At 39.0% G+C, this 26,282-nt stretch overlaps 1 protein-coding gene across 1 annotated transcript in view; it reads left to right on the forward strand.

Moving 5' to 3' along the window:
* Positions 1–445: 445 nt before the first annotated feature.
* DDX42 (DEAD-box helicase 42) overlaps positions 446–26,282 on the forward strand; it is a 34,873-nt gene continuing 9,036 nt past the window's right edge. Inside the window, exons 1-10 of the mRNA XM_068976226.1 lie at positions 446–551; positions 9,362–9,598; positions 11,330–11,480; positions 17,330–17,391; positions 18,720–18,756; positions 19,594–19,743; positions 22,226–22,330; positions 23,783–23,902; positions 24,969–25,145; positions 25,667–25,795. Coding sequence (XP_068832327.1) covers positions 9,378–9,598; positions 11,330–11,480; positions 17,330–17,391; positions 18,720–18,756; positions 19,594–19,743; positions 22,226–22,330; positions 23,783–23,902; positions 24,969–25,145; positions 25,667–25,795 — 1,152 coding nt within the window. The 5' untranslated portion in view covers positions 446–551; positions 9,362–9,377. The remainder of the gene's footprint in view (positions 552–9,361; positions 9,599–11,329; positions 11,481–17,329; positions 17,392–18,719; positions 18,757–19,593; positions 19,744–22,225; positions 22,331–23,782; positions 23,903–24,968; positions 25,146–25,666; positions 25,796–26,282) is intronic.

The raw sequence follows: 26,282 nt of genomic DNA on the forward strand, positions 1-26,282 counted from the left end.
ACCACGTGTCCAGGAGCACGGGAAGAAATGTCGCCCAGGTCGTATTTGCTAAGGAGCAGAGTTTAGGGAATCGGCAATTTCATGTGCATGTGTTTTCCAATCGAGCCCCTTTTGGGGGATTTTTTTTTTTTTGGCGGCTCCCTGCCACTACTACTTTTCTTCACTCCCAGACCCACTCCCTATACGGGCCATGAACACTCCTCACTCAGAAGCAATGGCTGTCAGAATCTGAGGCGTCTGTGTGGTATCCGGGAGCCTTAAGACCCAGAGCCCGCGGCGCCTTCCGGGAGCCGTAGACCAGGCTCCGCCCTTCGCCCGCGCTTTCCGCACTGCGCATGTCCGGTTTTGTTCCCCTCCCCCCCTCCGTCAGCAACGGGCCAAGAGGCGGTGGCGGCGGCGCCGGCGGCGGCGGCAGCGGCAGCGAAGGGGGCGGAGAGGGAGGAGCGCGGCGGGACGGGGCCTGGACCGCGCGTACTTCGGGCCGTGAGGTTCTCTCCGAGTCAGCGGTAGCAACAGCTGCCTCTGCAGCCACAGCAGCAGGTTTGCGTGAGGTGGGTCTGGACGCGGGGCCGTAACCCCTTGGGGGCACCACAGGCAACTGCGGGGCCTAGTGAGGGCCAGGGAACCGCGGCCTCTCTTAACAAAGAGTCGGTGGAGCTTCCAGGAAGCCGAGGCGCAGGGGCCCGGGGAGGGGTAGGAGTGCGGGACTGAAGACTCGAGGAGCCTTTCGAAGCCTCGTCGCCCTCCTACGGCTCCCGCTTCTCCCACAACTCTTAATGAGGCCCAGTTGGCGGCTTTACGGAGGCGGCGATCGCTCGTCCGGGAAGCGATTTGCAGGGTGCTGGGCTCCGGGAGGCATAGACACGGGGAGGATTCTGACCCGAGCCAGCAGCAGTTAACAGATGCTAGTTTCCAGATCGGGGGACCTGCCAGGCCAAAGTTGCCAAATCTGAAGACAGTGAAAGGCATAGTCTGTGATCTTTGTGTAGCTTTGAATGTATCTGTGACTAGCATTAGCCTCCTCACAAAACTTTTCTGCTGCCTGCTAAAGAGCCTTTCTGATGTGGGTAAATAATTTATATGGAGTTGCAAGCTTAGGCACCAATAATATAAGGAAGAACGATCATACTTCTCGAGACTTCGGGGGAATCGTAGCTTTCTTATCACCTTAGCGGAAGCTTTGCCCCCTCACCCCTTTGGGCGGTTATTCAGATTCCTCTGGCTTCCCATACATTTTGTTTTTTTTTTTTGTGAATGATCTTTGTATATATCTATTTTCTGTATACACACCACCGAACTCCTAAAGAGCTGAGATTCTGTTTTAATTCGCTTTAACTTTCCAGAGCCAAGCCCAGTGGAAGGTCTTTCATACCAAAATTCATGTTTAGACTTTAAGTGGTTAAGGGAAAAAAATGTATGTTGTATTTTCCTGTACCCAGATGAGACATACTATGGCCTAATATGCAGTTCGTTCACCCAAGAAATATTTTTGTTGATAACTTCTGTGTGCCTGTTCCCTACCTGTGTGCTTGATTTGTGACCCGACCCTCCTGAAACATTGTAGTGAGGGGAAGAGAGAAAACAAATATGTAAATTATACTGTATGTTAGAAGATGATTAATGCCTTAGGTGAAAAAAAAAGCTGAAGAGAGGAATGGGGAGGTGTTGCATTTTTAAACAGCATGGTCAGGGAAGTGTTTACAGACAAGCTGATGTTTAAGCAGACTAGATAAGGTGAGGGAGTGAGCCCAGCTAGTTTCTGGAAGAATGATCCTTCCAGGCAGAGGAACCAGCAAGTATAAAGACCTTGAAGAGGACAATGCTGGCTTGTTAGAGGAACAGTTAGAAGACCAGCATGCTTGGAGTACTGTGAGCAAAAGGAGGAATTATTAGGAGATAAGGTCAGGGAGGGGAACAAGGCGTTGCAGGGAGCACCAGACAACCAGGACCTTTTAGGCTGTTGTGAAGATTTCATTTTTCTTCTGCCTGAGATGGATACTGAGAGTTTTGAACAGGGGAATGGTAAGATCTGACCTACACTGTTAATAATTTAGTGCAGTCTGTGGAAGAGTACAGTTCTTTATGGTTTGGTTTTTATCACATCTTTATGTAATCAGCTCTTAGTTTCTCTAAGCCAGCAGAGGGAAAAGAGATGCTTCCAAAACAAGTGTAATCTAGCATTTACTTATTTTGGCTTTAGAAGAATGTGTTGGAATTCTTGGGTTTTGTACAAATTCTTGCTAAAGAATCAGATTTATAGTGTGTGAGTTATTCTCAAGGCAGATTATTAGATAGAGTAGACGGTGATCAACTGTCACTAGAAATCATTCTGTACTCCAAAAACACAATGATAATGAAAAAGTAACATTTTATAATCATTAGTTTTTAGTCCGCTATTTTTAAAGTCATTTGTATCTTATTTTCCACCATTTCTCAAAACATAAACTAGCCAAATTATCTTCCTTGTGTTCCTACACTTATTCTAATTTCCTAGACTTTGGTGTTTCCAGCTTTCCTCCTTGCATCATACTTCTCTACTCAGCTTATATCTTTCTGTGTTAAAAAAAAAAAACAAACTTAATCTTCTGGGTTCTAGCTCTCTTTTGAAGCCTGTCCCCATTTGTCAACTTGTAGTGATCTCTGACATCTTCAGTGTCACGTGGCACCAAGGTATGGAATCTCTAAGTCGAAAGAAACTTGAGAAGTCTTAACTTGATATTCTGCATTAACCAATGGAGAGATTGATTTCTGGAAAGAAAAAAAAAATGATAAAACATGACAGCTAGTACGCATTGTGCACCATTTGCCAAGCTTTGTTCCAGGTGTATTTTTGTGTGTGAATTCAGTTTTTCACACCAACCCTATGAAGTAGGTGATAGTCTCACCATCTTATAGATGAGGAAAGTAAGGCCAGAGAAGCTGAATAACTTCCATGAAGTTCGCATCAAGTTAGCTGGCAAAGCCAGTGTTTAAACGTAGGCAGCTTGGCTCCACGGTCTGTGCTGCTTTACTGTGCTGTTAAGATTTTCTACTGAATCACATTTTAGTGCCTAAAACAGTACCAAGCAGGTATTGATACTTTATGCTGTCCTTAATTTCTCTCGTTGGCCAAGTTGTGAATCTCCCTAGGTCTCCTATACATTGAATAAACATGAATGATGAGTGTATTCTCTGGAAAACAGAAGAGAAAAAAAAAATGAATAAGCCATAGAGTTTGTAACATGGAGCTGGAGAGAGAAAAAAAGAACACAGATAGTTTTGAATAGATGTTGGGTGTTTTAAGACTAGAACAGGAGTTTAATGAAGGAAGTAGCTTTTCTCTGGGAAATCATATTCATGTGATAGTTCTAGGAGTTGGTATTTGAGATGGGCGTTGAAGGATAGGACTGTGGCAGATAGATAAAATGAGAGATCTGGTGGGAACAGAATGCAGGGAGAAGGAAGAGCATTCACCAGAGTGCACGTAAAGCACATTGCCACAGCGGAGCATCTCATTCCAGCCTGATTGAGTAACTGGAGAGCTGTTGAAGGGAATGACAGGATCAGAAGTATATGGCCAGAAGGTGAGGGGTCAGGGTCTGGAGAAACCCCGAAAGAGGTTTGAGTGCTCACCTCCTTTTGAGTGTGACTTTCCCTAGTTCCAAAATATTAACAAACACCTGCCAAAAGAGGTGGGAATTCTTATTTTCTCTTTTTGCTATTTATTTCTGACCCACTGTTACTTCATTTAATACTTTACCTCATAGGGCTATTTCCCTCACTTCTTGTAGGTTAAGGAAGGGAGAGATGTTATCCCTCAGTACCGGGCACAAAACAGAAAGTGATTATTGGTCTACATAAAACATGTTTGTTATTTCTAAGACCCAACTCACATTGCTCTCTTTAAAGCAAATGCTTGTACATTTTGCTTAAGGTTTTATTAGCTAAATCTTTTTGAAGTAAATGTTTTATTTTTAAAAAGCACTATTTTTTAAAGAGAAAAAATGTAACTGAAATTTCACAAGTATATTTGCATTTTAGAGTAGAAGCTGAGGTCTGGACAGCATCATTCTCCCTCATAAACCAGATAAAATAACAGTCTAAAAATACATGTGTGGTTGAATTCTGATTCTTTGATTTTCAAGGGTGTTTTTTTTTTAACTATGGTAAAATAACACATGAAAAATCGAAACCATTCTCAAGTGGGCAGTTCATGGACGTTAAGCACATCCACATTGTTTCGCTACCATCTGCACCATAGTGTCCACAGAACTTCTTTCACGTTAGAAAACTGAAACTCTCCCCCCATTAAGCAGTAACTCTCCATCCTCTCTCCTCCTAATTCCTGGCAACCACCCTTCTACTTTGCCTCTGAGTTTGACTAAGTACCTCATGTAAGAGGAATCATACCATATTTGTCCTTTTGTGACTGGCTTATTTCTCTTGTTTATTTCTGGCTGGACTAGGTCTTCGTTGCTGTGTCCAGGCTTTCTCTGGTTTCTCTGATAGCGAGGGCTACTCCAGTTGAGGTGTGTGGGTTTCTCACTGCGATGGCTTCTCTTGTTGCAGTTCCCAGGCGCTAGGCACAAGGGCGTAGTGGCCTCAGGGCATGTGGAATCTTCCCGGACCTGGGATCGAACTTGCGTCCCCTGCACTCGCTGGTGGTGGTGGATTCTTATCCTCTGTACCACCAGGGAAGTCCAGCTTATTTCCTTAACTTGACGTCCTTAAGTCTCATCCGCGTTGTAGCATGTGTCAGAATTTTCTTCCTTTTTAAGTCTGAGTACTATTGCTATATATTTATCTTGCCACATTTAGTTTATTCATCCATCTGTAGACACTTGGGTTGCTTCCACCTTTTGTCTTGTGAATAATGCTACTTGGAACATGGGTGTAACAAATGTCTGTCCCTGTTTTCAGTTCTTTTGGGTATGTACTCGGGAGGAAATGCTGTATCATATAGTTCTATGGTTAGTTTTGTAAGAAGCCACTGTAAAGGGAACTTTGAGAAGACCCATGAATGGTGGACTACATTAATAATATCCTCACTATGTTTTGACTTCCTTATTAACTATTGAGTAGATGTCACTTCTCTAGTGTTTGCCTAGAGAATGCAAATTACTTTTCATAGACTTATAACCTAAGCAGAGGAGGGCTCATTAAAAAAAAAAAAAAAAGATAAAACCAAATAGAGATTAGGTTGGCCATCTTGTGCTTCTTATATCTGCTACAGTCCCTCAGACCTCTGATTGTTGAGGACCCATAGCCATACACATGGACTAATAGTAGGAAAACTGTTCAAGAAAGTAAAAATCAGTGGTGTCTGAGGATGACCTGCTCAGATTTCATCAGGACAGCTGGTTGGCTACATAAGCAAGGCTTGTAATAACAGGAGATGATGGGTTTCACAGATACTGGGATGAAGTTTGAAGAACCTGATATTTATCCATTCAAGGAAAAATTTTTGAGTACTGTATACACCAGGCACTAAAGGTACTATGTTGGACAAAACAAGAAAGTCCTTGCCCACATGGCGCTGACATTCTAGTCAGTGGGCTGCAGAAAGCACAGTTGTTTGGCATTGCTGAAGACGGTTAATTGGGGAACATGGGCAGTGTGACCTAGATCACACTAGTGAAAGGTGTGGGGGCGCTTAAGGGTTCTCAGTCTTTGGGATGACCCACATCTTGGAAGAGTTAAAGTATTGCATATTTTTAAGCTATTAAGCAACTCTCACCTGCCCAAGGTCATGCTGCTTGCCTGTCTGCAGAAGTTGAATTTTTAAAACCGAGTATTTATTTCTCTTGTAATTTGAGCCCTTTGGTTATTTAGTGGGATTAATTTATGCCCATCCTCTTCTCCTGTCCTCAGCCTAGGGGGAAGTGTTATTTACTCCCTGTTAAAGGTTTTGGTCTTTTCTCTTCAGCTCTCGGCAACACCTTGTTCCTGTGATTTTTCCTGTCTTCCTAAATCTTCAGTTTTTCTATTTGTGTTGGCCTTTCCTCTCCAGCATATAAACATGGTTAGATGTCTTCCTTAAACAAAAAGCAGAATTCCTCTAGTTAACATCTCACACTCTCTTTCACATTGTTAAATGGCCTAGAAAGTAATCTGTACTCCTCTTGGCCTTGTCTTCACCCTCTACCCCTTACCGATCATCACTTAACTTTTTCCCTACTGCTTCAACAGGGGCTTTTCAGTTCTTACCCGCCCCCCACGCCCCCCCTCCCCGCCCCCATCCCTCTTTTCTTATTAACATTGAACATTTCTTTCTGCTTGTAAAACTTAGCACCATCTATGTCACTGTTCTCTGCTACCCTCTCTCTCTCTCTCTCTCTCTCTCAGGTTTTCACGTGAGCTTCTTGTCCCGATCCTTCCTAAGTATGGACCTCCGCTAACACCTCTTTTCTCGCTCTCTCTGCCCTCTCTGCTGGCTTATCTACATCAGTAACCTCAAATGCAGATATCTTGTGTGGGACCTATAACTCCTTCACAGACCTCTCTGTGCAGTTACAGACCTTACTTGCCAGCTATCCTGAGTGCTCCCATAGGTACTGTGAACTGATCTCACTTTCTACCTGCTTCTCCACCCATGACTTTTCTGGGTTTCCATCTCTGTTAATGGCACCATCATTCACCCAATCTGTAAAAGCCAGAACCCTCCAAAATTATTCTAGACTCTTCCTTCCTCCTCAGCTTCCACGTCTGATTTGGTCATTCTCCCCAGTTGATTCTTCCTCATAAATACCTCAGTACAACATCAGATCTACACTCCACCCTTCCTCATAGCCACTTCCTGAGTTTTGTAGTACTTTGATGTGGTTTATCTGCATTTTTATGATAATGTCCTAACCACTTTCCTTGTGTCCCAACTTTTCATGCCATCTCTCATCTGATCTCTCTAAAATGGTGATCCAAAACATGGATTCCTTACAGCTGGCAGAGTGTATTTTTGCATGGTGTATTCTTAGCATAGTATACCAACCCTGTATCTGGGCCCTGTTTGTCTTTCTGAACATGTGCCCTGCAGCTTTCCCAAATGTCTTAGAGAACTCTAGCTGCACTAAACTATTTCCAGCCCTCTGTGGTAGCATTTACAGTGCCTTTGATCTAAACTTCTGTCTCTGACACTTCTTCCTTGGTCTAGTGCCTCTTCAGGTTTAAAAAGTTAACACCACTGTCATCTCCAGAAAAACTGCCTTGTCCCCCATTCATGGTAGGTTGGGTACTCTTCTCCTGGGCCATCGATGAATGTGCTTTGTGTAATACCTCTACACATCATTTCTTTTTGTAAGCTGCCTAAAACTCACTGAATTCCTTGAGAATGGGATGGTATCTTTTCATCGATGAATGCCCAGCACCCAATACAGTGCCTGAACTTTCTCAACAGGCTTTCAATAAGCCATGAGATTGTTCATGTAATTCTTAAAATCTACCAACATTTGTTTTTTCCATCCTTCCTTTACCTATTTCAATGGCTTATTATTAGCCTTTTATTATGCATTATATACACAGGAAAAGGGATAAAATTCAGAATCTATAATTTAATGGATTAATTATTAACAGTCTCTTATTATGTATTATATACACTAGGAAAAAGGTTAAAATTCAGAATCTGTAATTTTTGTTGCTTAGGAACAGCTCTTGGAAGGCCAGGCTCACAGATTGGTTAAACAGTACTCTCAGATGCTAAAATTTTCTGGCTTGTAAATCTTCTAAGTAAATACCATCTCACTAGAATTATGTTGATTCCTCTTAAGGGATTCCAGAAGAAGGAAGGAAATGGTCTTAATTATGTTTGAGTAAGCTATTACTTATTAAATGCTTACTCGAACCATAAATATTTTCTACGAAAGGTCCAAAATGAGTAAAGACAGTCCCTACCTGGAACTAAGGGTAGAGATTGACATAGCATAAATCAAATTTAATACTAAACAGGCTGAACTAAGTACTGTGTAACAGCAATAAAACAAAACCAGTGAGCGGAGTATAGAACCAGAAGAGCAGAGCATATTGTTCCTGTTCCTAGTCACTTGAACAGTGCCATCATAAAAAGCAGTTTTTGAAACTCTTTTCACGTTGACTTCAGAGTCTTTTATAAAAATATACACTTTTCTTATTAATGGTAAACTTTAATACAGAGAAAAAAAGTAAAATTCAAATAATTGGTATTAACATTTTGATAAATAGCCCTCCAGCTATCTTGGTACAGGTAACATATTTTTATGTTGAATCATACCACTGACCTTGTTTTATGTCCTTATCATGTTATCAGTGTATAATGGACACTTTTCCATAAATGTGAAACTTAAAATGCACTTTCCCTTTGATAAGCAGTTGTGTTTTTAAAAATTGAGCCTAAGGAAATAATGTATGGATAAAGATATATGATATGTTTCACAACTTTAAAAAAAAAGAAACAGAAGTAGAGAAATGTGTTTATTGACATAGTCATGTGTATCATAAGGTGAAGAAATCGGTAAAACAATTTGTACAGTATGGTTTCAGTTTTGATCTTAAAGTGTGTGTGTGTATACACATATGCATAGAAAAAATAGCAAAATATATCAACAAAATTGTTATCTGGGAGAGTAGTTTCAGGTAGTGTTAAATTTTGGTCTTTTTTGCTTTCTGAGTTTTCTGGTATTCTGTGAAACTTAGGTAACTTGTTTCATTAAAAAATGGTTTTTTGAAACCAAGGCTAATAAGATAAAAAAATTTATTTTTAAATGAGTTTGATTGATGCTCAGGAAATTTCTTTGTAATCTTTTAACAGTAGGCTAACTGAAAAAGATATTCAACTGGCAATCAAATCTTTTTGAAGGGTATGATATAAAATACTGAATTCCTCTTCCAATTGAAATCTCTGTAAAATAAATTATGCTGTCTTCAGTGTTTCAGAAAATGTGACTTTCAGGGGAAGAGGAAGGGAGCTCAAGAGGGAGAGGTGTGTTATGTGTGTGTAAAAGTATGACTGATTCCCAGAGAGAAAGGGGGCTCAAGATGGAGAGGGGAGTGTGTGTGTGTAAAATTATGATCGATTCACATTGCTGCACAACGGAAACCAGCAATTTTGTGTACAACTTTACACAAAATTGTAAAGCAGTTATCCCCCAATTTAAAAATGTATATCAAAAAAAAGAAAATGTGACTGTTTTATTAAGGTTAGCATATTGCATATCTGAAGTCCAAAGTTAAAATTTTTTTAATTGAAGTATAATTGATTTACAGTGTTGTACCAATCTTTTTTCTTCCAAAATTAAAATTTTAATTGAGAGGCAAATGTTTAAAATTGTAGGTAAAGGTTGGAAGAGACATAAACATCAGTGGGCTGCTCACTTTATATAAAGTTAAATTTGTACGTGTGTCTTGTTTCTAACAGATCAGTCACTGACACCATGAACTGGAATAAAGGTGGCCCCGGCACTAAGAGGGGCTTTGGCTTTGGCGGCTTCGCCATCAGTGCTGGGAAGAAGGAGGAGCCGAAGCTCCCGCAGCAGTCCCATAGTGCCTTTGGGGCAGCCAGCTCTGCCTCTGGCTTCGGAAAGTCGGCTCCACCACAGCTCCCTTCTTTCTACAAAATTGGTTCTAAACGGGCCAACTTCGATGAAGAAAATGCGTAAGTGGTAATAATATCTGGTAATTTAGCAAGGTTAGTCTTTGAGGTATTCATTCCATCAAAAAAACTGAAGCAATAAAGCCATTTGTTTCTCAAATAATAACACAACTTCTTAAATTGGTTATCTCACTGAATTGCATTGTTCTTAACGAGTTAAATTGTTACATTCACTCATTCATAAGGAATATAGTACTTGTGTGGTCCTTTATTTTTCCTTGTTCCAAAATAGATTTGAGGCCATTGAAACCTAAATATGGCTTAAGTGTTTTATTTTAAATTAAATTATTTAATTTACATGGGTTTTAATGTTCTTCACTGAAGTGTTTTATTTACAGCATAGAAGTTGTTTGGTAAACACAGGCAGTTGTCAGAACTGGTAGAGACATAGTTTAACTCAACACTGAACTTAAAACTGTTACAAACTGTTGTGTTGTAACATCTTATAGTGGTAGGAAAATCTCAGATTTTTGCTCACAGTTCTCAGGAACCATATTTACCAGTTACCTTTTCTAACTTGATTGTCTAATAAGGTGATTGTTGAAAAGCTGGGGTTTGAAAGTTTGAGCTCTAATTCTTTACAGATTTTAAGTTGGTTTTTTTTTGCCAGGTCTAAAGAAATCTTGTACTGCTATTATTCTAGCCTGGTCGTTACACTGTTGAGCTTTTTTTTTTTTTTTTTTTTAAGCCTCAGGATCACAGTTTTTAAAGTATTTAGCAGCATTTTTAAAAATTGGTATATTATTTAGCAATTAAGTTCATAAGTAAGTGTTTAAGATTCAGCAAAGTCCAGGATCATTATTCTAGAGACCAGTTTACCAGCTCAGGGATACATTAAATGAAACTACTGTATAAATAAATACGCATTTATTTATAAATGTGTGTGTGTGTATAGCATATAAGAATGGTTATAGAGTTTTAAAAATGAAGACTTGAAATGCCTTGAGGTTTAGCCTGTAGTTTTGATCTAATATTCTGTTGTATTACTCTTTCATTTAATTCTGGGATAAACTCTAAACAGTATTTTTGTTTTGTTTTAGTGTATAGCTATATCGATACTCTTTTCTGGGATATCTGTTAGAGGGAAAGTGGTACTTTTTCCAGATGTTGAAGTTGTTTCTGAATACTTAACATAGTATGGTGAGGAAGTGTGGTTCATGTACAATGTTATATAAGTTTTGAGTGTTCGACAGAGTGATTCACAGTTTTTAAAGGTTATACTCCTTTTATAGTTATAAAATATTAGCTATATTCTTGAGCATTTATTTTCAATTCTAGAAGTCTTTTTGTTGGTTCTTAGAAAATAGCCCAGAACTTTTTAAGAAAATCTCTAGCCTTATGAATTTAATCTCTCAAAGTTTTTAAAGTGTGGTGAAGAATAAACTAGGCTTTTGATATTTCATACGAAAGTATTTTTTCCATAGCATATGCTTTAATATTTGCTGTATCTATTCAACAGTGATATGCTGTTGATAATTTTGTATTGGAAACTCATCCCTTTTGACAGAACTAGAAATGTAATTTTTAACAGACACTACTGAAATAGAGAATCTGCTGTGGTTTTTTTGCAGTATTAGAATTTGGCATATATCAAGTGATACTTAATAATTGGGTCCTAAGCCAAAGGACCAAAATCTCTTAATGGTAACATACACCATAATAAAAATTTTGTTAAAGATTCACCCACCCTCAAATTAAGCATTCACTTTATCAATCATGCATCTTAATTTTCAGATATTTTGAAGATGAGGAAGAAGATTCTAGCAATGTTGATTTACCTTACATTCCTGCTGAGAACTCACCTACCCGCCAGCAATTCCATTCCAAGCCAGTAGACTCTGACAGTGATGATGATCCCTTAGAGGCATTCATGGCTGAAGTGGAGGCAAGTATCAACACTGTTACGTTAACATTTTTAGCAATTAGAAACAGGTCAAATTAACCTAGTGCTTTAGTCCTCAGACAGAGTGTGTTCATTGGCCCTGTGTTGAAAGAATTTTGCTCTTGTATTCCGTAGTTTCTTAAATATCCTTCCATGGCCCTGTAGCATTTTTAGAGATGATTGATGCCTAGGAATTTGAACTGTAACCCTTGAACATAGTGGCTCAAGTGAGTGTGTGTGTGTGTGTGTGTGTGTGTGTGTGTGTGTGTGGTGTGGTGTGTTTTATTTTAATAATTCTTCGTATAGTCTTAAATGGATACTATCTTACTCAGTCTAGCTTTTATTGAATACATATTTAAGGTAATTAAACTTAAGAAATTTGCCAAAATTACACATTCTGTATTCAGTATTTTTGGTGTTTGTGCTAAAATTACACATTCTGTATTCAGTATTTTTGGTGTTTTGTTTCTTTTTATCCATGTTCGTGACCTTGCTATAGAAATTGAGACTTGTGACCTCTTCCTCCTTAAAACTCTTCTCACTAGGCTTTTTGTGATTTTGTATTTTGTTCTTTTCTCCCATGTCTCTGACTTTTCTGTTTAATTACTTTGTATTATGGATAATTTCAAACACATAAAGTAGAATAATAAGATGAGTTCCCATATACCCTTCACCCGGCTTTATCAGGTAACACTTTGGCCAGTCTTTTGTTATCTGACACCTCCCACCCCCTTTTACATTATTTAAAGTAAATCTCCAACATATCATTTCATCTATTGGTATTTCTATGTCTTTAGCTCTTAAAAAACAACTACCATATGATTACACCAAAAAGAAAAATCCTTACCTAGCCATGTGACTGTTATCTGTCATTCTTATGATTCTCTTCCAATTTCTCATATGATGTTTCTCCTACAGTTCTCTTTATTAACGTGCTGTCTTCAGGCTTTATACATTCCTTTATAATAATAAAAATTCCTTAGTGACCTCACCCACTTCCAAAATTAACTTCTGTGTGAATAAATTAATATCTTTAGATCCATAGTCTGTCTTTAGTTTCAGCTCTGCTTTTCTAGAAACATATTGGCCATTTTTACATGACTGTGTCCCCCTGGTCCCTTTTAACTTTTTTTTTCTTTTTTTTTGGCCCCAATAAACAGCATGTGGAATTTTAGTTTCTTAACCTGGGATTTAGCCCTGGCTCTCCACAGTGAAAACACAGTCCTAACCACTGGACTGCCAGAAAATTCCCACATTGGCTTTAATTTCTTCCTTTAAATAGCCCCTCTTTTTTTTTTTTTTTTTTAAATTTTATTAAGGTATAGTTGATTTACAGTGTTGTGTTAATTTCTTCTGTACAGCAAAAAGTGACTCAGTAATTGACTGAAAAATTCCATGTACAAAGGAGTCTGGCTGGCTATAGACCATGGGCCCACAAAGAGTCAGACGAAACTGAGCATAGCACACAGCACATAGACTCATCAAAGATACTGGCCTATACTTTTATTTTTTGGTAGTGTCTTTGCTAGTTTTGGTTTCAGGGTGATAGTGGCTTCATAGAATGGCTTTGGGAGAAGGCAATGGCAACCCACTCCAGTACTCTTGCCTGGAAAATCCCATGGGTGGAGGAGCCTGATAGGCTGCAGTCCATGGGGTCGCTAAGAGTCGGACATGACTGAGCGACTTCACTTTTACTCTTCACTTTCTTGCATTGGAGAAGGACATGGCAACCCACTCCAGTGTTCTTGCCTGGAGAATCCCAGGGACGGAGGAGCCTGGTGGGCTGCCGTCTATGGGGTCACACAGAGTCAGATACGACTGAAGCGACTTAGCAGCAGCAGCAGAATGTCTTTGGGTGTGTTCCTTCCTCTTTGGTCTTTTGGAAGAGTTTGGGAAAGATCAGTGTAAGTTCTTTGTGTTTTTGGTAGAATTCCCCAGTGAAGCTGGTCCTGGACTTCTGTTTGTAGGGAGTTTTTTACTTATAGATTTTATTTAATTTCTAGTGTTTGGTTTGTTCAAGTTACCTGTTTCTCTTCTTCATTCAGTTTTGGTGGGCTGCATGTTTCTAGAAAGTTGTTTGTTTTTTCTAGGTTGTTGAATTTGTTGGCATCTAATTGTTCATAGTATTCTCTTAGGGCTTTTTTGTTGTTGTTGTTATAGTTGTGATTTCTTCTCTTTCATTTCTTATTTGGGTTTTCTCTCTCTCTCTCTCTTTTTTTTTTTTTTCTTTTTTGCTGTGTAGTATGTGGGATCTTAGTTCCCTGACCAGTGATGGAACCTGTACCCCCTGTATTGGAAGGCAGAGTCTTAGCTGCTGGACTGCTGGGGAAGTCCCCTCTTTTTTTCTTCTAGTAACTGATCAAGCATGTTTATGACTTGCTTCATTTATTCCTCGGAATAACGAAAGTGAATAGGCAGAAAAACGATTTAAAACTTCTTAACTGATAAAAAATGGAACCCTAAGAGAAATCACTTCTCCAAACCACATTGGCACTGTGTGGCGGAGCTGGGATGCAGATCTAATTTTCCTTGCTTAGCAGTCCTGAGAACCAGCTCTCGTCCAGAACGTAGTGCTGCCTTCCTCTCCTCCCCTGCCAGGCTCTGTCAGTCTCTACAGTGTCTCTTGTGTCTGTTTCTGTCTCCATTATGGTCCTCTTCCCCTCAACCTTAACTCTTACTGGTCTAAATCAATTCTCTCCCTTCTTTAGGCTCTCTGCTCTCCTGTCCATGTCGTGTGCAGCTGCGGAGTAATTGGACTGAAGCATGCTTCTTGTCATGTTACTCCTCTTACTCGGAAACTGTCACTTCATTGGTTATGAAGTAAAGTCCTTCTAGATCCCTCAGTTACTTGTTACCTGAAGTCTTCAGCCAGAATTCATCTCTCCTCTAAGGAGGCAGGGGAGAAAAAGAATCCAGTAAAGATGTGGTTTTCTTTGGTGTAAACAATGCTTTTTAAAAACAGGAGCCAACATTTTTAAGATCTGGAGATTTTTTTCCTAAAAGATCAGTCTCCTGAAAAGTGAAAAATGTGGCAAGACTAGGACTGCATTCTTGGGTGGCAAAAAACAGGCTGTTGCTGACTAAGTAACTGCCTGCTTCGGGCAAGGCAGGCTTTTTCTACTTCGCCCATCAGTCCCTATTGTCTTCTTGACACTGAGGCCATTGCTTAGAGCCTTTTACCCTCATATTTGTGTTGTAATTTTCTTATAGTAGAGATGTAGTTTTCCTGAGTGTGAGTCTGTTGTCAAATATCCAAAAATAAAACTCAGTGCTATGTGTTAAAAGAAAAATTAGAGCATGCTTCTTTAGAATATTCAGGGCCTCCTCTGGTGGCTCAGTAGTAAAGAATCTATCTGCCAAGCAAGAGATGTGGGTTTGATTCCTGGGTCAGGCAGATCCGCTGGAGAGGGAAATAGCAACCCACTCCAGTGCTGGCCTGGGACATCCCCTGGACAGAGAAGCCTGGAGGGCTACAGTCCATGGGGTCAAAGAGTCGGACACAACCTAGCAGCTAAACAAAAACAACTTAGTAAAATGCAAGCAATACATGTCTGTATCAGAAGAATAGAACTTTTCTTATCTTGGCTCACTTCATTCATTGTGAAATTGCTACCCATTGAGTATTTTGGGTTTCCCACCTTTGATTTAGAATGTATTACTTTCCAAAGAGTGTATACCTAAAAAGTAGCAGAGCCAGGATTCAACTCCAAAGCCCATGTAAACTCCAAAGCCCATGTTCTTTTTGCTGTATCATTCAGCATCTGAGTTCTTGTGTTGTGTATTTCTGCATAATGCTTACCAGAACTACTCAGAACATACCTGTGCTTTGCAAGATGGTAGCAATTTTGTAAATAGAGTGTGTTAAATGATTCTCTCTAGAAGTAAAGGCAATGGATAAATGGTTTGTTTTGTTTGAGATATCATGTACATGTTGGTTTAGGTTTTTTTTTTAATCTTGATATATGGACGTTTCCCAAAGGGCTGTGTTTCTCATTATTTTTTCAGATCCCTAGTGATGAATTAGAATAAAAATCAACTCTTGATTTTTTGAGGTTTAAATTTAGATTTAATTTTTGGTAGTGCAAGCTGGCATAGCCCTTTTTGAGTAGGAGTATCCAAGAATGGTCCAAATTCTCTTGCTTGGAACTTCAAGTAGTTGAAGCTGTTTGGAGGTTAAATCTTTTTGATATAACATCATTCTTCCAGATATTTTCTGCAGTAGTATCCAAAGGCATTTTGCTGATTTTTGGACAGAGAGATTGGATGTTATCTGATCTTGGGGCGAGTGTTGTTGCCAAGGTATTGCATTAATCCAAATCAAAGAAGTCAGAAAAACTCACATTGCTTTACAACAAAAAAGAGTTAGCAGAATGTATTTTAACCTTGGCAAAAAGTAGTTAATTCTTCTACCCTTGATTTTCACGTGTATAAAGCAAAGAATTAATTTAGATCAATAATTATCAATTTGCTGTATAAAAATTACCTATGAAAAATGGAAAAACTACATGTATTTAAGTCCACCCCAAAGGGTTCTGATGTAGTAGATTTATTTGTTGTCTTTCCATTGCTAAGTCGTGTCTGACTTTGCAGCCCCTGGACTACAGCATGCCAGGCTCCCCGTCCTTCACTGTCTCCTGGAGTTTGTTCAAACTCATGTCCATTGTCAGTGATGCTGTCTGTCCAGCCATCTCATCCACTGTTGCCCACTTCTCCTGCCCTCAGCTTTTCCCAGCATCAGGGTCTTTTCCAGTGAGTCAGCTTTTCCCACTAGGTGGCCAAAGTATTGGAGGTTCAGCATCAGTCCTTCCAATGAATATTCAGGGTTGATTTCCAGTAGGATTGATTGGTGGTCTTGCAGTCCAAGGGACTCTTAAGAGTCTTCCCCAGCACCACAGTTCAGAACACCAGTTCTTGGGTGCTCAGCCTTCTTCATGGTCCAGCTCTCACATCTGTACATGACTATGGGAAAAGCCATAGTTTTGACTGTACGGACCTTTGTTGGCAAGATGATGTCTCTGCTTCATAGCTTTCCTTCCAGGGAGCAAGCGTCTTTTAATTTCATGCCTGCAGTTTATTTAGTGCACGTTTTTTCAACCTAAGGGCATTTAGGGCTGGATAATTCTTGGGTGGGCTGTCCTGGGCATTGCAGGATGTTTAGAGGCATCTATGGCCTTCACCCACTGGATGTTAGTAACCGCTCCCCCCACCCCAAGTTGTGCCAACCAAAAAATGTCTCCTGATACTGCCAAATGTCCACGGGGGATAGAATCACCCAAGGCTCAGAACCACCTTTCTAGAGCCAGATACAGAAATCTGCATTTTTTTACTAGCCTCTTCCCTGGTGGCTCAGAGGGTAAAGCGTCTGCCTACAGTGTGGGAGACCCGGGTTCGATCCCTGGGTTGGGAAGATCCCCTGGAGAAGGAAATGGCAACCCGCTCCAGTACTCTTGCCTGGAAAATCCCATGGACAGAGAAGCCTGGTAAGCTACAGTCCATTGGGGTCTCAAAGAGTCAGTCAGACACGATTGAGCAACTTCACTTTCACTTTGGTAATTATATCATTAACTCTTTAAAAAAAAAAGCCAATCTAGCATTTTTGCTAATTTTTCCACACATGGTATATTTGCAGATAAAAACTGTGAAATCTGCATATATAGTCACGTTTTTAGAACATGGGTATTTCTCTCTAAAAAATAGTTGTCAAAAAACAATTTGATTGCATCAAAGTGCAGTTGTCAAAATGCATAGCTAAAACTGTGATGGTACTTGTTTGAATCTAAAAATTCTTTATAAAGAAATTTTCCTTTCAGTGTTTTTAGTTGGTGATTCCATACGGCCTTTTGTTTCATTAGGATCAGGCGGCTAGAGACATGAAGAGGCTTGAAGAAAAGGACAAGGAAAGAAAAAACGTAAAGTAAGTTGTTTTCTTCTCCTTCAGAAAGGTTACATGAAAATTGCTACATTATTGCAAAGCCTGTTCCCCCAAAGTTTATAAAGAAAAATTAAACTACACAAATGTCCTGACTTAAAGTTATTACCTTAAATAATATTTCTGTAGGTAATAGAGATGACTGCATTTACAGTAATTAAAAAGCATTCTCTTTGGTATTCAACTGTAAGTAGTTTTTAGTAACCACAAGAGCGAATTACACAGGGAAGCAAGAAAGCATCATTACTAGTTTGAGTTCATTTTTCTGAGTTTTGTCCCCATAACTAATATAAAATAGGCTTATGCATATGTGATTGATTTTTAAGATGTAACAGTAATTATATACAAAAACTATGTATATTATTAATAAATAATAAAACCTGATTTGAGAGTGACATGCTTTAGCAACTAGTCAGAGCTTGAAATACTTTATTTTCTAGGAAAGAGAATTCTCCTCTTTCCCTTGCTGAATATGCTTTTCTTAAGGCTTTTGCTACCAAGCACAGGCAGGCAGGTTGGACTTTCCCCTCTGCTTGGCAGTCAGTGCTCAGCCCCTCCCAAGGCTCCTGTGCCAGACGGAGGGTCTGCCCTCTCTTGGGTGCTTATTGTGTGTTGCGCTCCCTTCCAGCTCCCCTCCACTGGTGGTGTCGCTTGCCCTAGGAATAGCAAGTGCTCTAGGGTCGGCAGAAAGTCTGATTAAAAAGCAATGGTTGTGGGAATTAAGCAGCTATACTTTTCATACTTCCTGAGAGAGGCAGGTGGTGAAGGTCCACTTCTCCACATGAACTGTTTGAGTCCCAGATTTTAAAAAGAGTTGATGGAGTTTTTCTCTCTGTCCCTGAGGATTTTGGCTGAATGCAGTTACTCAGAGCTAAAAACTCTGGGGCTCATTAAGGCAGTTGTGACCATCTTTAGTGTATACCAAATGCAGGTGTTCTTCTTGTTTCTGTTTTTTAATACAAAATCCTTTTCACAACTGCAGTGTGTTTGTTGTGTGGGATATACAAGGCTAGGGCCCTTGGGTATCTCTCTTCACAAGTTTTTACTCCCTGTATTCTTGTTAGTATTGATATATTTGATGTTTCTAGGGGTACCACATCATCCCATTCAAAAGAAATGCAAACTGCAGCTTATAGTGTGAAATCAGACACACATGGTGGATGGATGGCTTCCAGTGTGCTTACTGCTACTTTGTTATTGTTAGTGTTGAAAGTTCCTGTCCTGTATGGAATTCAACACTAATGTGCTATAAGGATGGAGCTGGGTATGTGGAACATTTGCAGGGAAGTTTGTTTCTCCGCTTGTTTTTCCAGGGGTATTCGAGATGACATTGAAGAGGAAGATGACCAAGTGAGTTCCTATGCAGTATTTCTATCTTTTACTCTCACCCCACAAAGTCTGTCCTGGGGACAAGCTAGAGCTTGTCTTGACTGAAATGGCCATTCCTGACATTCAGCAGGGAATGTCATTTGACCTGCTCCTTTTCTCCCTGTGTGACCAGTTGGTAATATAAAGATTCATGTGGCTTTCCCCCATGTTGAAGATGGAAATTTTGGTCAAGTACAATATCAAAAAGAAAGATGAGCTTTACTCAGTGTGATTTTTTTTAAATCCAAAATTAATGTTTATTCTGATAAATCAAGAAGTAGAATAGGGTGGGATCTATAGACAACCTCTAGTAACACCTAACCTTGACCTGTTTCTAAGGGTTCTGTTTGTGATTCTTGTGTTTCAAGATGGAACATTCATTAAATGACAGTCCTTTAGTATTTTTTTTCCCCATTCAGTTGTGGGATGGAGAGAAGGGACCCAGAGTGAGCCCTTTCTAGGTTGGTGACCCTTCTAATCAGTGTCAGCTTCCAAACTTGGATTGGTAAAGCCACAGCATGTGTTCCACAGCTCTCAGCAGGGTAGGTAGTAGACACTCCACCCCAGGAAGGCTGTGGAACTGACAGTTTTATAAGTCTTCTGTTAAGCAAGCTGAATCACTTTATGGTAGTAACTCATTTCCTCTGATTGTCCCTCTGAATACTGCTATTGTTAAAGGAATCATTGCTAGTAAGAGTCTTGTCTTACTGGGTAGGTATGTAAACTGTGCAGTCATCTGGTACGCTGTGCACACTAATTACAGGAGCAAAAATGTTGTGTTATACTTGGGTATGATTGTGATCTTGTGCTTTCCTGCAGGAAGCTTATTTTCGGTACATGGCAGAGAATCCAACTGCTGGTGTGGTTCAAGAGGAGGAGGAAGATAATTTGGAATATGATAGTGATGGAAATCCAATTGCACCTTCCAAAAAAATAATTGATCCTCTTCCTCCCATTGATCATTCAGAGGTACGGTATTTCTTGCTGAATTTGACTTTTCTTTCAAGCTGATGCAGTTTTCCTCAGCTTTAATATTTAGGTTTTCCCCATAGCAGAGTACTCCTCTGATTCGTACTCCTTATTGTGTCATGAGAATATTTCTTTGGGATTTTGTCGTATTTGCCAAGTGATTGAGTCAGAAGGTGGCTGAATGGCTGAGACTTTGTAGCCTGTCCTGTTCAAGGCACAGCTGAGTCTCTTGCTCACATTCAGTTTTAGGTGAAGAATTTTTTTCAAGCAATTGTACTTGTTTTCCATACCATCACTTACCATCTTCCTTTCACTGTGGGTCCCTGGGCCTGCATTTGCTTTTTAATTGCTGTAAATCTTTACCATTTCTCCCAGATCTGGGGCAGATGAAAGGCTGTTCTTAAATCAGGAAAAGGAAATGAGGATATCATTGTACTCACTTGGGGGAAAAAATCAGTATTTCATCCAGGTTAAATATCAGACTAGAGCTTGCATACCCTGGTGATTCTAGATCTAGAGCAGTGGTTTTCAAAGTGTGGTCCAAGGACACCTAGAAGGATCTTTTCACGGAGTCTACAGAGTCAGAAGAATTTTCCTGGTGATGCTAAGATTGTTTGTCTTCTCCACTGCCTCAGCGTTTGCACTGATGACTGAAAGCAGTGCTGATACGGTAGCCTGAATCGGGACAGCGGTGCCATTTGTCCAGTAGTCACTGCATTCTTCCCTGCGTGACTATCACAGGACCAAAAATAAAAGCCAGCTTCACTTAAGAATGTCCTTGATGAAACAATGACAGTTATTTAATCTTGACTCTTACATTACTCTTATATTCCATGTGACAAAATGGGAAAGGGCAGGTAAACATTTTTATTGCAAGCCAAGATAAGACAGTTGTCTCAAGGAAAGGCACTTAGGTGTTCAAGTTGTGAACTGAGCTAGCTGCTTTTTTTCATGGAACACCATTTTCACTTGAGAAAATGAATGACACATCAAGGGAAACAAGAGTGTCTCTTGTCAGCGATAGAAACTCGAGTTTTCAGGTGGAAATTAGAATTTTCCTTCCTTGGCTTTAATCAGAATAACACATTGCAATCATTTGAATGCAGTAGGAAATATAAGATTTGGAAAAATGTGAAGCAGTGTTATAACAAAAGTTATCTTTATTAAAGCGTATATGTTGAAGTCTCATGGGGTTTGTTATTTTAACATGAATTATAAATTTAAAATTTTTATTTTTAATACAGTAAATAACACTAGATAATAACCATGTTTTAAATGAAATCTCATTGTATTTCTGTTAAGTGTAAAGGGTACCTGAGACCAAGAAGTTTGAGAGCTACTGGTCTAGACTAGAGTGTGGGTTATATTCAGTTTTTTAAATTTCCCTTTTGTGCAGCTGTTACCACTTAAGGAGTTGGCATTTTACATGTGGCAAATGAAGCTACATAATGAAATCTATCTGGGAAGCTGCATCCATGATAAAGAGTGAAAATATAATAGGGAAAAAAACACAAGTATTTGAAATAGTTGTCTAATAAAATATTTGAGATACTTGACAGAGTACTCAAACTTCATCCTGCCTGGGGTATATCCCATAGTTGTCCTAATGTAATGAGAAGTCTGCCAGGAGAGACCAGAAATCAAGAAAGAATACCCTTTCTTCACATTCTTCTTTTTTTTCCTCTTATTTGGAAAAAAAAAATTGTGTGTGTAAAAAAACTTCGATATTTGTACATTTTTGTAAATAAAGACAAAAATTGTTACCCTCATGGACCTTCTGTTTTGATAAGAGAACTGAAGAAAAGGGCTTGGTGCAGCATTGTGGGGAGCTTAATAAAAGGTCCTGTTAATAACTCTAAAGGAAAACTTAGTTCTTTCTTTCTCTTTGTTGATAGTACCATAGAACGATAATTAATTTTAAGCTGTATCTAGGATTATGAAAATTTTGACCACCTATCAAAGGCTTAAGTTCTCCTTAAAAAAAAAAAAACGAAAAAAACAGATTTACTGTAGACAGATCGTGTCAGAAAGAGAATCATTTGGCCAGATTCATATGTGGTAATATGCTCGTGTTTTGTAGTAGAAATGACTTCTTCCCTCTTTGGAATTGGAAATGCTTGACACTACTTTAACATAAACATTTCCATGTTTCTAAAAAGAATGGAACTCCTTAGAAATATTATCAGAGGCCTAGATCTAGGTGAACAGCTTACCACAAAGCATATTTAAATGTTACAGGGTAGAATATCTGAGTCCTTTGGCATTAGAGATTCCTTAGTCTGCATCAAGGCTGTTCAAACAGGAATGGGGAAAAAGTTCTGGTTGTACTTTGGGGATCTGTGTCATGAATAAGTGAATTCCTTTTTTCTCTCTAGCTGGTTATGGCTTTACTTGTATTTGTGAAAGGTGATTTTGCATTAAAATCAAACTTACAGGATCGAATCTTGAATTCTAGACTAACTTTGAATAATTGGACCTGCAGATTGACTATCCACCATTTGAGAAAAATTTTTACAATGAACATGAAGAGATAACCAACCTCACCCCACAGCAGCTAATAGATCTCCGGCATAAGCTCAACCTTCGGGTAAGTCAGCTAGTAAGGCAGAGATTCATATTAATGTTAACTAGTCCAGGGTTAGTAGTGTTGCTTATCCATACTGAAATAATCTTGAATTTCTTCTCCAACAGTCCCTCAACTGTCTTTGATAGAGTAATAATTAGACCCCTTGGACTCTTGTGTCTTGATTTTACTGTTTTAGTTTTACAGCTGTTTTAGGATAGGATTTTTTTTTATTTGATGTATACACATGAGTTGCTGTATGTATGTGTTCAGTCAACTTTGTGTAGTTTTTTTTCTAACTGTGTGTTGTGTTGGAACAATAGGTCATATGACCTTAAAACCAATCAGTAAGTGTTTCTCATAGCCATGAGAGCAATGTGCTAATTAAGAACTGTTTTGGGCGGGCTAAAGGCAAGTGGTCCCCATCTTTAGAAAGAGGAGACAAAATTAACTGATGTGAACCATATGGGAAGTCTTAAAATATTTCAAGATTAAGATGCACTTGCTTTTCACATTATATACGGCACGATTTTTTAATTAGATGAAGAAATTAACAACTTTACAAAATATGCACGCACTAATATCAGAATAATAGTTTTAAACTGTCCACTAAAAAGCTTTGGGTTGTACGTTGGCCACACTTGTTTAAGGTGCTGCTAGATACGAAGTGAAACATACGGGTAGTAAAATGATGCCTGCTCTGGTGTGGACAACTTTCTGGCCATACCAGTTGCTACGTGATGTTTGAACTTGTTTCCTGAGGGCTAGGTGGTTGAGTGGTTTTGTGTGGGTGTGTGTACATGCTTGTCTGTTTTCTAAGCAGTACCCCTTAAAAAAAACTGAAGTGAAACGCTGATTGGAAATAGCAGCATTACCCCAGAAGCATTGAAAGCTTGGCACTGTTGGAGTCAGCATGGATGTGGAAGCCCTTTCCTCACCTGGGTACCGTTCAGACACTCAAACGTGGCAGTGTCTGCATCTGCACTAAGCAGAACACTGTCTCTTCAGGCATGACTGAGCTTGGAGACAGTAGATAATATCTTTATAACTAGTGGGTTATAGGTGTGTCTGAATTTGGAGCTTAGAGTAAATTTTACTTTTTCTACCACTTAGTTAATAGTTATACACATGGAAAAAATATATTGACTTTTTCCAGTTTTTTGAACATGACTTCTTTTTATTTTTTATGAGAAAATTAACTGTGATTGAAGAGATTTCAAGGCCTGTAATCATTTAAAATAACATGACCATTATCTCAGAAATATTTATTTTGGAGTTTTTTTTAATGCCAGATTTAGGTCCATTATTATTTGAATTTTACCTTTTCACACATTGTAAGCTATTAGGTATAGACTTAGGTTTTCACTTCTTCATATTCCAACTAAACACTGGAGAGCTACAGGTAAATATTGTTGACCTTCAGGTGCTATTTATTTTGAAGTATAAGTCATTCCTGCAAGTCATCTTTATCTCTAGGTTTCTGGTGCTGCACCTCCTAGACCAGGAAGTAGTTTTGCTCATTTTGGGTTTGATGAACAACTTATGCACCAGATTCGGAAATCTGAGTACACACAGCCTACTCCAATACAGTGCCAGGTAAGTAAACAAAGAGTTGGGCATGACTGAATGACTGAACTGAACTAAAGTAAATATAATGAAAGAAAAATGAAGTAGAATGACATGATCTTTTTTTTTTTAACTGACAAAGCAACAAAACACTTTAATACAGAACTGTATTGACATGGATAGAACTTTTGAAACCTTTAAAAAAAATTTTTAAAAAGCAGAAGTGAATATTTTACCACTCTAAGTTACTGACTGCTGTCACCTGAGATGGACCACATTCTGTCCATGGAATGTGAATCTCTCTAAATAAACTGCTTTCACTTCACTATGGCTTGCTTTTGAATTCTTCCCTGTGTGAAAGCCAGGGGCCCTCATTTGGTGACTTGTCTTAGGAGCTCAGCTGAGTGAGACCTAGGACATGAGGTGTTCTTCTCCCCTTTGTCACTTTTCTTCGATTATAAAAATGTAGCCCGCTCTGTCCTCGGCTCAGAGCCCTGTTATCTGGCCACTTGTATCTTTCACTAGTGTGCTGTATTAATAAATCTACTTCTTACCTATTTTTAAAAGTTGCTAAAGGACTAAGAAGCGTTCTTCTGTTTCTGATAAATGTCTTGAAAATATGATTTGAAGAAAACTGTTCGTTAAGCCTAAACTAAACAAAAGTTTGTGTGTGGAGAAATATAGCACTGTCAATTAAGAGGATTCCTTTGTCCATGGCCTGAAACTTCTCATTTATAACTGAAAGTAATAGCTTCTGTTTCCCATTTATAAATGGATTTTATTCTTTTCCACACAGTTCAGTATGTGGATGAGACATTCTATACCTTCATGGTGAGGTGGGACAAATTTTTTTTTTTTTTTTAATTTAAGCAATGATAATGTTTCCTACAAATGAAGTTTATGGGAATCCAGATGTTTCATTCTCCCCCCCGCCAGGTATTTCTTGTTATTCCATAACCAGTGTGCATAGCCTAGGACGTTTTTGTCCCATTGGAAATAAATGTCATTATTAGTCAGTCATCTGCCCTTTCTCAGGGTTGCCTTCAGTTCATCTTTAAAATGGAAAGTTTGGATACTACTTCTCTTTTTCCTCTAGGGTGTACCTGTGGCATTAAGTGGTAGAGACATGATTGGTATTGCCAAAACCGGCAGTGGGAAAACTGCTGCCTTTATCTGGCCCATGTTGATTCATATCATGGACCAGAAAGAACTGGAACCAGGTGATGGACCGATTGCAGTGATTGTGTGCCCCACTAGGGAGCTCTGCCAGCAGGTATGTGCTTTGTGTAGAGTGCCCCCTTCCATATATCAACTAATGAGGACTAATCAGCTGGGTAGAATCACCAGGAAACTTTGTGTTTTTTTAAATAATTGTATGAAATACACAAAATTTACTATTTTAACCATTTCTAAGTGTACAGTTCAGTGACATTAAGTAGATTCACATTGTTGTGCTCTCAGGAAACTTCCAGAAAATATTGCACATTATGTATTTTCTATATAACCAATTGATTTGGGAACCAATTGATTTGCCTTTTGTGCGGTGAAAGGCAATAACAGGGTCAGGAAGAGAAGTGAAAAAGAATAGTCACAATAAGATTTTAGATAGCCTTTTAAGATGTGATAATGGTACCCTGTTTATTTTCTTTATGAATAAAATTGTGTTTGTATTTTCTACCTTTTGATTTTCTATTGACATCACATTTTGTGTGTTTTTCATAACTCCTTTTTTGGACTGTGACAGGTTAGTGTCACAGAGGTATTTGTTCATATGCCATCATGTTACCTTTGTAGATCCATGCAGAATGTAAGCGGTTTGGGAAAGCATACAATCTTCGATCAGTGGCTGTGTATGGAGGAGGGAGCATGTGGGAACAGGCCAAGGCCCTTCAGGAAGGGGCAGAGATTGTTGTCTGTACACCAGTAAGTATGTCTTAGGTTTAAATAGCTTATCAGCCTCTCGGTATACAAAAAATGTCAGTTGTTGGAAGGCATTCCCCTGAAATGTGGTGAAGCAGGGTTGAGAATACTCCGAGGCAGTGATAGCTTGTGGCTTTGGTTTAATTTTGGTTGCTGGACTAAAATAGCAGCAGTCTAGTAAGATTCTCTGTATGCTACAAATTTCTGTCTGCATCAAACAGTTTTTCTTAACACTGTCCTGGAAAATAGATCCATGCTTATGGAGAGCCTAAGTTCAGAATATGGTCAAAACTGCCTTGAAGATTATAGTTTAAACATTAAGACCCATCAGTAAGGCTTTAACTTTGGTCATTTCAGAAAGCCTCACAAAAAATAGTTTTCACAATCTTTCTACAGTTTTAATCACAATTAATGTAAAGGAGGAAGCCAGTGAGTTTTCAGATTTTCTGTTCTTTGGGGCACAGCAATGCATAAAATCCAAGGCTGTCAG

Source organism: Capricornis sumatraensis, chromosome 8, assembly GCF_032405125.1.
Source record: "Capricornis sumatraensis isolate serow.1 chromosome 8, serow.2, whole genome shotgun sequence".
Taxonomy (NCBI): domain Eukaryota; kingdom Metazoa; phylum Chordata; class Mammalia; order Artiodactyla; family Bovidae; genus Capricornis; species Capricornis sumatraensis.